The 11627-nt window shown below is 34.4% G+C and overlaps 1 protein-coding gene across 3 annotated transcripts in view; it reads left to right on the forward strand.

Annotated features, from left to right (window-relative positions):
• The window catches only part of lrp1aa (low density lipoprotein receptor-related protein 1Aa), a 296995-nt gene extending 286499 nt beyond the window's left edge, over positions 1 to 10496 (forward strand). For all 3 annotated transcript variants that reach the window (XM_052110997.1, XM_052110998.1, XM_052110999.1), the window contains 4 exons: positions 141 to 211; positions 2296 to 2389; positions 5053 to 5197; positions 8430 to 10496. In XM_052110997.1, the coding sequence (XP_051966957.1) occupies positions 141 to 211; positions 2296 to 2389; positions 5053 to 5197; positions 8430 to 8570 (451 nt within the window). In that variant the 3' untranslated portion in view covers positions 8571 to 10496. The remainder of the gene's footprint in view (positions 1 to 140; positions 212 to 2295; positions 2390 to 5052; positions 5198 to 8429) is intronic.
• Positions 10497 to 11627: the final 1131 nt, after the last annotated feature.

An 11627-nucleotide genomic window follows, 5' to 3' on the forward strand; every position in this document is an offset into this window, starting at 1 on the left:
ACTATTTCTGTGGGCTTCTTATTGTCATTTTAGGTTAAATTGGGATTTTTGAAAATCTTAATTATGAAATGTAATTTGAGCAATTTAAAAATGGATAAATACATAAAAGTAAATTCATGTAAAATGTATTTGTCTTGTAGATGTCCTCTTGGATGGGAGGGTCATCGCTGTGAGAATCCGGCCCCCAATGTGAATGCAGAATCCAGTGGCCGTAAGTCCATTCTTGATTTTTATAGCGAAGTTCAAACATATTAAGAACTTGTCAGTATTAGTAAGGATTTATAAAAACCGATGGACCAGGTAGGGGGCCTGGGTAGCTCAGGAAGTAAAGATGCTGGATTCAAACTTGCAACTTCAGGTGTGGTAGAGCACAAGGAAGTTGCCACACCTGAAGTTGCAAGTTTGAATCCAGGGTTTGCTCAGTGACTCCAGTCAGGCTTCCTAAGCAACCAGTTGGCCCGGTTGTTAGGGTGAGTAAAGTCACGTTGGGTTAACCTCCTCGTGGTTGCTAAAATGTGGCTCTCGGTGGGGTGAGTGGTGAGTTGTGCATGGATGCCGCAGAGAATTGCACAAGGCTCGACGTGCTAGGTCTCCACGGTAAAGTGCTCAACAAGCCACGTGATAAGATTGACACTCTTAGAGGGAGGCAACTGAGATTTGTCCTCCACCACCCAGAGTGTGCATTGGGAATTGAGCATTCCAAAATTGGGGGGGTTTACAAGTAATATTAATAATCTGACCCAGTTCTGAAATTTTCTTTTTTTTTAATCCTAAAAATCTCAATTATAAAATGTTGTCAGTCGTCCTTTATAACCCTATTTGCCCTGATAGTGATAGTTACCAACTGACTGTATGCTCTCCTGCTTATTACACATCTACTTACCAAATAAATAAATAGATATTACACATTAATTTGAGTAGAAATTATTGAATTATGTTAGAAATAAGAGAGTGCAGAATGATACAAGAGACACAGGGTTCCCACGGATCGTGTCTTAAATTGGGTTTTCTCAAATTTAAGGTCAGAAAAAGTCTTAAATATCTTTAATGATACAACAAACGTCTTAATTATCATTTAAAGAGGTCATAAATTTGGAGGCGGAAAGACAGGAACTGTGATATGACCTAATGTGATTATCAAACTTAAAAAGAATACGATTTAATTTAATAAATGCATGTGCTTCATCCTTCAAAGTGAAAACATGGCACTGTTGTATTTTCTCCAAGCACGGAACAGCTGTTCCAGAGCAGTTCACAACCATTAGGCCATATCAGAAAGTTTGGACAAGCGATCCAAACTGCACATGTAAAATGCTATTTACCTGTTGATGATGATGATATAGTGATGAAATATAACATTTACTTTTAATTGTTTGTATTGTAATATGCTGTAGCTCATTGTATGTTTGCATGTTTTATTTCCCTTATCTGTTTGAATGAGCAGCTGGAAGCAGTGAAGCGCAAAAATTTCAAAATAAGAGTCCCCTGTGTATTTCAGCCTTTAAAGATAAAAGTTCCACACTATGAATCAAATCTTTTTTCCATAGTTATTGGAATTTTGGTAGCACCGCAAATTGCATCTGAAATTTAATTACATATGGACTCATGTAGCCTCTGTCTGGCACGCCCCATCACAGGAAGGAAATACTAAAAACATTGAATATAAGATAATTTAAGAAACAATTGACAGATTAATTTATTTTCTTCAGCAGAATCCAATATTTTTCGACTTATAATTTCTTTATATAATGGTACATGTACCACTTTTAATGTGATATAAATGTGGAAAACATATCTTGAGTATTTTAAACTTCCATACAGCCTACCCTGTTTTACTGATGAGCAATGTCAAGGCCGTGTTAAATGTGTGCCCTGCCTGTTTTAATAAGAGTCTGTGATATATGATTTATTTTGAGATTGTGTGGGTTTGTTTTGGTATGGGGATACGGTATTCATTGTATTTGTTCAGGTCTTGAAAAGTCTAAAAAGTCTTACATTTGATTTTAAAAACTCTGAGATGTGAAACTAACACAAAAAGTCAGTTTAGCACTCATTATACAAATGTTGCAATTGGCCAATCACAATCCAGTGTTCCAGAGAGTCATTTAACATAACTTTAATGATTCTATTTGTTGGAATAATTTTGTTTTATAGCAGAAGTAACATGTTCAGGACTTATCTTAGGAAAGCTTTTATCAAAAAAATGTACTTTTGATGTCGCCATGAATTCTAGTCCAGTTGTAGAATAATCCATGAAAATCACAGTTGATTTATAATAATTGCTGTTTCTTCTAGGCACTGCCTCAATAGTTATTCCAGTGATTTTATTGATACTGCTGGTGTTGCTGATTGGTGGAGCGGTTTTATGGTACAGAAAAAGAATGAGCGGGTGAGTATATCATAAAAACAATATACAATATAAAGAAGTAAACTTTCTTTACTTCTGCTCTACAGTAAACTGATTTTTCGATAGATTTTCACAGATTCGTATTCAATAGATTTTTATCTGAGGTGATGTACTGTTCAGAATTTCAAAAATAAGTAACCCCAGACACCTCTTTTCTCTTCTTCTGTGTTGGTTAACTCCGTCTGCTTTTTTTCATAGGCTTGGCAAACCCCACTCCAAACGACCGCGGTAACGGTCTTTTTCCGTTATGCCTTTATTTTTGTCTCCCTCCCATTCTGTCCATCTTTCTTGCTGGTTTGGAGAGTTGTGGTCCTGTGGTTTTAAGTGTTCTTGTTGTCTTCATGGTCTCACCCAATCTCTCTCTGTCATGCCCTTTGTTAAACTACCTGACTAAACCCTACAAGGGGTTTATCCCTTGATGAAGGGAGAAGGTGGAAATATAGGACAGAGAAAAGAAATCTGTGAGAACCAATCGTATTGTTTTCAACTGAGTCATACACTGTTCTACTGTAATGTTTCTCTAAGATTGGTTCTCAGCAGGATTAAGATTAGATTTAGCAGATCTGTTGAATGTGCCATGTATCAAAACCCAGTGTTTGTCAAAATAACATGCACAATAGCATTGCACAAGTTTGTGCAAAACCTGATGATACATGTTAATCCCAGCATCATTTCTAAATGTTCCAATGAACATCTTGTGTGCTTCAATAGAATCAAGGAAATCTTGCACAAAGGTTAACATGTTACAAATTAGCTTGCTTAATTAATTAATGATCCAATTTCTTACTCATTTTACACTGGTACGTTTCTTCTTCTTCTTTTTTTTTTTTACTTTTGGACCCCACATTGTTTCAGCTAATTACATAAACACCAATACTTAACATTGAATTAGTGCCGGTTAATGAAAGTGTTTGACCTTTTCAAAGTTTTCCATTTACTTGAAAACCAGGAGAGGTCGGTTTGACCCAAATCCCAGTATGAGTAATTCTACATCATGAGAACAGTATAGGTCACAATATTTATTTGCCAAAAATTCAACAAACAAAAAGTTGAATATTATAATATTGAATATAATGTGTAAATGCCATTTATTGGATAATCCAGTAAATGATATACTTAACAAATGGAAGGCACAAATTTGATTATTTTCTCTTTTTACTTGGAACTTAATGGATGCAAAACCAAAAAATAAGATTATTCATAATAAATGAATAAGTATTGCATCAGTGCAAAAATAGTTTTACATTATGTAACTGTGGAGCGGAGGGGGACGGGGCCGGGCTGGAATGTCGCACGCCCCATCAGGCCTATTGGGGACCGGGCATGCGACATTCCAGCCCAGCCCCGCCCCCCTCCACTCCACAGTAACACTTGAAAAATTAAAGAATCAAAACAGTAAAACTAATATTATAAAACAGCTAGTTCTTAGTCTGGATTCTGACTGAATGAGCTGCATTTAAAGCCATTGCCAAATATCCGATATACACACCAGTGACCTCACTTCAAGTGTATTCTATATTAATGCAGCAAGTTTATTAAATATGATATATTTATATATATTATATATAATAAGCATAATACATTTATTTTATATATTCCATAAATTATACAAATATATAATTAGTGTATTACTAATACACTAATTTCATTGTTTGTGCAATGTAAATATTGGTTTAATTTGTAAATAATAATCTTATCCTTCAGCCCAAACCCTCTGAGAATGGATAGAATATTATCAGCATTATAAAGTTTCATCTAAATAATCACCATATAGGACCATATGTGCATTTGGGAAAGGGATTTTGAGTAAAAGGAACTGTGTAATTGCAATTTGTGTCTGTGCAGACACATCGGTTTTACCATTGAATCAATATAAATAAAAGCATTATTAAGCATTCTGCAAAAATATGATTGGATAAGCTACGATGTGGACCACGGTCCAATAAGTGTTCTTTATCTCACCGCTGAGTGCTCTTAAACTCACTACTGAATGTTCTTTAACTCTCTGCTGAACATTTTTATACCCATCAGTTAGTGTTGTTAAAGGCAAGTACAACAATATAGGGCAAATGATGTCCCGTATTGATTCAAGAAGGGACACAGAATAAAAATGTTCAATATGGGGCAATCCCTTGTTATAAAGTGCGGGAGCAAACCCTAACCGTTACCACCTAAACACTGTTTTGTTTTACACCCCTTAGTACGTTTTTTCTCCTTGACTTGTTTGGGACACGTATCCAAGCATTACTCCATGCTGGGTCCACTGATAGTCAAATATATCTATCACATTATAGAAAATCTCTACTGGATGACATTTCTAATGTTGCATACTGTCATACAACCCTGCCCTATCTTATATGTGTACTTGAATACTTGTACCTTCATAGTAACTTGATAATGATTTATCATACTGATACTAATTACTGGCAAAATGTGATAAATTATAAAGATATTTGGTGTGTTTTGGTAAACGTTGGGTTTGTGATGGGATCTGTGAAGTGTTGCTTCATTTTAGGTTGTTCCAGTGACTGTTAGTGGCATCTCTCTGTGTTGTGGTCATGTTATTACCTGTGCTGCTTTATACAGTGTATAACTGACTGCAGACGCCATTGCTGTAACATAAACTGTACATTTCATGCCTGCAGAGCTAAAGGGTTTCAGCATCAGAGAATGACAAATGGCGCTATGAATGTTGAGATCGGGAACCCAGCCTATAAAATTTATGAAGGAGAGCAAGATGACGATGTTGGAGAATTGCTGGATGCTGACTTCACTCTTGATCCAGACAAGGTATAGATGTCCTGCATGATTTTTCATTGCTTTATTACATCACTCCATTATTCCTTGTAGAAAGGAGGCATTTATATCAGGAACAAAATTCACTTAAACCTCTATGCATGAGATTTAATATATTTTGATTTACACAACAGTGATTGTAATATCGCTATAGAGCACAACTGTAGTTTTCTGAAAGTAAAAATCCCATTCATTTTATTATAGCGATATTCACGACACACTTCCCATGAGTAAAAGTCATAAGTCAGTGTGATTACAACTTAATAATAGCAAAAAATGTTAATAGTTCAAATTGTTAAAAAATTTGTTTAATAGCCAAAATATTAAATATACTGCAATATATTTGTATTTATTCCAATAACTTAAAATATATTTTTTATACATATAATTAATGACTATAAGTTAATAGTTTTATATTGTACCATTATTTTTCTGTCATTTGCAATACTTCACAGAATAGGTAGTTCATTCACTCATAAAATGATTTAGGTTAACAATCTTGTACCATTGTCTATTTTTCAAAATTCTCATCTAAGTACATTTAGCCTCAAAACCAAGTTTGCAATGTTGGGTATCATCTCAGCACTGGTTGGTTCGATTTGTGTTCATTCATTTTTAAATAATCTTGCTTAATAGCCTAAATGTTCTCAGTAAAGGACTACACTACCCATAATCCAGAAGAGAGATCCGCCAATCCGAGAAGTCGTTGTTACCATGGAAATGGAATTTGCTCTGTAGGAACCACCCACTTCCATGAAGCACTGCAAATGACATAATTTAGTCAGCCTCCCTATGCTCTCCAACTACTTGTACTGTATATTTGTATCTGTATATTTCACAAAGTTAGTGCTGGGGAAAATGTAACTTTTAATCGCATTAAAATAAATTAACACAAATATTGTGCCATTCATTTTTCCCAACTTCCTTTGAATTGTGTTATAAACAGTATATATGCAAATTATGGCCATGAAATGCATTTTATGTCTCATTTTTGGGTACAGTAGTGCATTATGTGCTCTCAGATGATCTCTCAAAAGTGAATCGCACTCAGAGCAGATCCTGAATTACACGCAAAAATAAAGACCGACTAACATGCATGGAGAACACCAGGTGCTGCGGTTTGATGTATCATTTGCAAGATATTGTTGGTCCTTACAGGATCATACAATTTACTGGAATGTAGTGACACAGATGAAGAGATTGCAGTATCTCTATTTTACCGGACTGCCTTAACATTATGCATGAATGTGAATTTGGGGAAAAATTCTATAAGCCTACTATTATGTAATAATATTAAAAAATAGTAATAGACATTATATAACTACAACATAATTGTTGGCTAGGTTTCAAACAATTCAATGTAATTTTGTGAATGTAATTAAACCAGGACTGAAGCTAACCAAAAAGAGAATTATTGAGATGTTTGTAAACTAAATATCTTAATGTTTAAATTATTGTTCATGACATAGACCTTTTTCACTCTCCGTGTTTTGGAACGCAGAAGTAAATTTGCAGGGTAAACTTCAACGGAGAGAATGGGAGACCACAGCAAATATTATTTTCACTTATCCATTTGCTCCAAGACCAAAATAAAAAATACAATCTTATGCTTTAATGACTTTCCAGAAAAGGAAAGAAAATAGAGGGCGGTGGATTAAGAGAGTAAAATGGGAGAAGATGCCAAATTTACTGTCACACAAGCAGCTGTAATCGAAACCCCCTCGCAGCTGAGGTCATTAGTTTTTTTTCTAGGGTAATATAACACAAAGCACAATGTTAAAAATTTACACTCAATATAAAAACATTTTTGCAAGATTTATGCTGTTAAATGATGCGGAAACACATCATCACAGTCTGTGAAAAAGGTCTATTCAACACCTGTGAAATATCTTCAGCCTTTAAGGGATAGTTCAATGAAAAATTACAATTCTCTCATCATTTATCCCAGATGTGTATGAATTTTAATCTTCTGCAGAACACAAATGAAGGTTTTTAGAAGAAAATCTCAGCTCTGTAGGTTCATGTGAACAGAACTTTGAATCTCCAAAAATCACATCAGTCAGCATAAAAGTAATCCATCCGACTTCAGTGCTTACATCCGTGTCTTCAGAAGCGACATGATAGGTATGGGTGAGAAACAGACTACTATTTAAGTCCTTTATACCAAGAATCTCCACTTTCACTTTTCAGTTCTTCTTTTGTTTTTTGGCTATTCACATTATTTGTACATATTGCCACCTACTGGTTGGGGCTGGTCAAAGGTGGAGATTTAAAGAAAAATAGGACTTATTTATTGATCAATTTCTCACTCACTCCTATCAGATCACTTCAGATGATATGGATTAAACCAGTGGAGCCTTATGGATCACTTTTATTCTTCCTATATGTGATATTTGAAGATTCAAAGTTTTGGTCGCCATTTACTAGCATTGTATGAACTTTCAGAGCTGAGATATTCTTCTAAAACTCTTCATTTGTGTTCTGCAGAAGAAAGAAAGTCATACAGATCTGGAATGGCATAAAGGTCTGTAAATGATGAGAGAATTGACATTTTTGGGTGAACTATTAATTTAAAGGAAATCAAAGGTTTATTTCTTTGTTATAGTGAAGTTTAATTAAAATTATAGGTAAAGGGCATCTATGAAGCTACTTATGAATACATTTTCACAATTTATGGATTAATTTAAGGAAGTGACGGTTACACTGTCAATCAAAGGTACTGCAATTAATTGTAAGCCTAAATTTTGTAACTGTGAAAGCTCTAATCACACCTAATACACATTATATGTATAATCACTATAACTTAATAGTTGTTTGTTTTTTTTACTGTACCATTCTTTTTTATTTGAATATGTTATTTTCAATGCTTCATGTGACGAGTTCGTTCACTTCTGAAAGAATTGAAGTAAGCAGTCATGCACCGATGACTTTTTTTTTTTTTTTTTAATTCAGCTATGGCGAAAATGAAAAATACTTCCCAGAATCAAAGTACTAATCAATTCGATGTCCATATAAGTAGTTGTTTACCTTATGCAACTTCCAAGTTACCCTTCCAAATAAGTGCCTGACTCTAACTGTGATTTTTGCTCTTCTTAAAGAAATGAGGTGTGAGTTGAAATATTTTTTGTGGGAATCAACGTTATGCAAGAAACAATGTTGATAGAGCTTCATTTGTATTGAACACGAAACGTTCCTTTAAAATGCTAAAAACGTATTTCTTTTGTAGCCGACCAACTTCACGAATCCCGTGTATGCTACTCTGTACATGGGCGCTAACAACAGTCGCAATTCCCTGGCGAGTACAGACGAGAAGAAGGAGCTGCTATCACGGGGCGATGAAGAGCCGCTGGTGGATCCCCTGGTTTAGACTGTCCATTGGTTCGATCCAAACTAATTCACGGATAAAAACCGTTTTGCCTTTTTGAGAAAAAGAAAAAAATACAGGAATAAAATCAATGATTAAGTGTTAACACTGTATAAAATGTACAAAATGAAGGACTACTTTTGTATGTGATTGCAGTATTATATTTTGTTCTTTTTCAATTTTCTGGTCAGAGCAAAACATGAGAAGAAAAGGATACATTTTCTACAAAAAAAAAAAAAAGATTTTTGTTTGCCATTTTTTTAGGTCACCTACCCTTTACCTTAATAGCCACTACCTCTGTGCAATATGGAGTCAGAGAAAGAAATGAAATGAAACAAAATTTGAATAATTGATTTTTCTTTGGGGGTTTTTGTATGAGATGAAGAATGTCCCATCAGTAGTGTCAACTGTTTGTTTGTATGTCATGACTGTTAAGAGGGCGAGTTAGACATGGAACCAGTGTCACTTTCTGTAACGTTGTTTGTTTCAAACTTACAATATATGTAAAGCAGAAGATAACTGATGATATCAAATTTATTTTCCAGTTTTACTGCTCCCATTGCTATTCAAATATTTATGTTTAAGGATTATAATTTTCACTTGCACAGACTCAGACCATTGCAGTATTACATCCCATAAAACAAATCTTATTACAAACTATTACAGAACAACAACTGATAACATCAGTGTTGTAGAGCAGTGTTCCCCATCCTGGTCCTGGAAGAACCCAGCCTTGCACATTTTGTGCTTCTTCTTTTTTGACCCCCAATTCCGCTCATGGAGCTAATGAGTTCAATCAGGTAAATTATATTAATCTTAACACACATACGCTACCAGTTAAAAGTTTGGACACACTTGACTAAAATGTTTCTCATGATCTTTTGCTCTAAAGGCTTATGCTTAAAATCATGAAATTCGTTTTGCAGAGCTAAATAAATTGTATATGCATGTCTTTACAAAACGAAACTCTCAGTTCTTGAAGTTCTTTGAGAGAATTACCAGAGTTGTAATATAGACTAAGAGCGGCTACTTAAAATAAGTTTTGACTTAACATTTTTGCCAACTGCATATTTCCAATACTTCCAGTTGTGTATTTTATAGTTTTGATGACTACCATTTTTCTAAAATATGGAAAATAGTAATAATAAAGAATGAGTTATGTCCAAACTTTTGACTGGTACTGTTTTTATTTCAGTTTAAAGTGAACATTTCTGTAGAAATAGCTGCTTAAAAGTAAATCCCAAAACAATCAGATTGCACATGTTTGAATTGGTTGTAGTGATGTGTGAGTGTTTTCAAGTGTTGATTGCACCTTTAAAACTGCATAGAACAAAGTGAATTTTACAGGTCAAATTACATTTATTGACAAATTGATAGTAACTTTTTTAAATGTCACGGTTAAAGATGAAGAATTGATACGCTGAAACATTTTAATCTTGTCTTTTGTAAGCTGCCTCTGAAACATATACTTATCCGTCATGTGGCTTTTAAAATGTATGCTTTTTCCCTGTAATTCTCCCCTTAATTCCCGCTCAATTTATCTTCGCTGAGATAATGCTTATGTTGGAATGCTCGTCAGCCATATTGTAAAACATGGTCAAACAAACATGTTTTAAAAGCAAAAACAGTTCCTATAGCAACAAATCATCTACCACACTATAATAGTAACAAATTAGCGCTTGTTTTTAGAAAAAAATTGTACAATCATGTCATCTCAGATCAATTGCAAAATTGTCTGTGCATTTTTAATGTCAATTCTTACATTTTTGTTTTGTATTGGAAAAATGACATACTGTTCATGGTACAAAATGCATGGAAGTTCTAACTTTGGGCAGAGAATAATGTTAAACTTTTTTGCTGGAGTACTTTATGAACTGAATAGCAGATATTATAATCTGTTATTTATAAATAAAACAAATCTTAATCCTTTTCAAGTTTCATCTTTATGTTACACTATTTGTTTAATCTTTCCATAATTGTCAATCTGTCACAATCATCATTAAGTACATCCTGCCTGATGTCTCCCCTTCAGGAAAGAGAGATTCAATATATTTACAAGATTCGAGTGTGTTGTGTAAAGTTTTATTTAAAGGGATAATTCACACTAAAGTGAGAATTCTGTAATTATTTACTCACCCTCATAAAATCCCAGGTGTGTATGACTTTCTTCAGCACATTTGAAGAAATATAGAATCAGCTCAGTAGGTCCTTAAAATGCAAGTGGATGGTGATCAGACTTTTGAAGCTCCAAAAATCAAAGACAGTCAGCATAAATGTAAGGCAAGGCAAGTTTATTTATAAAGCACATTTCATACACAATGGTAATTCAAAGTGCTTTACATAGAAGAGATTAAAATAAGAATAAAAAAAATAAGAATAATTGAAACAGTTTAGAATATAAAATAAAATAAAATACAGTACAAACAGTCGGACACAGTGGCACAGTGCTCATTCAGTAAATGCACAGCTAAACAGATGTGTTTTGAGTCTGGATTTGAATGTGACTACTGTAGGAGCACATCTGATCTCTTCTGGAAGCTGGTTCCAGCTGTGGCTGGCATAATAGCTAAAAGCAGACTCTCCTTGCTTAGAGTGAACCCTTGGTATTTCTAGCTGATGTGATCCTAATGATCTGAGTGATCTGTTGGGTTTATATTCAGTGAGCATATCTGAAATATATTGAGGTCCTATCCCATTTAGTTATTTATATACCAGTAATAATACTTTAAAATCAATCCTAACTGTAACTGGGAGCCAGTGTATAGACCTGAGGACTGGTGTGATATGTTCATATTTTGTGGTTCTGCTCAGAATCCTGGCAGCAGCGTTCTGTATGAGCTGCAACTGTCTTATGGTCTTTTTGGGAAGGCCAGTGAGGAGTCCATTACAATAATCCACCCTGCTGGTGATGTGTTGCACAAGTTTCTCTAGGTCTTGACTGGAAACAAAGCATCTAATTCTTGCAATATTTTTCAGATGATAGTATGCTGATTTAGTTATTGCTTTGACATGACTACTGAAACTAAGGTCTGACTCTAGAGACACACCAAGATTCCTGAC

The sequence above is a fragment of the Xyrauchen texanus genome, chromosome 39, assembly GCF_025860055.1.
Source record: "Xyrauchen texanus isolate HMW12.3.18 chromosome 39, RBS_HiC_50CHRs, whole genome shotgun sequence".
NCBI classification, from domain to species: domain Eukaryota; kingdom Metazoa; phylum Chordata; class Actinopteri; order Cypriniformes; family Catostomidae; genus Xyrauchen; species Xyrauchen texanus.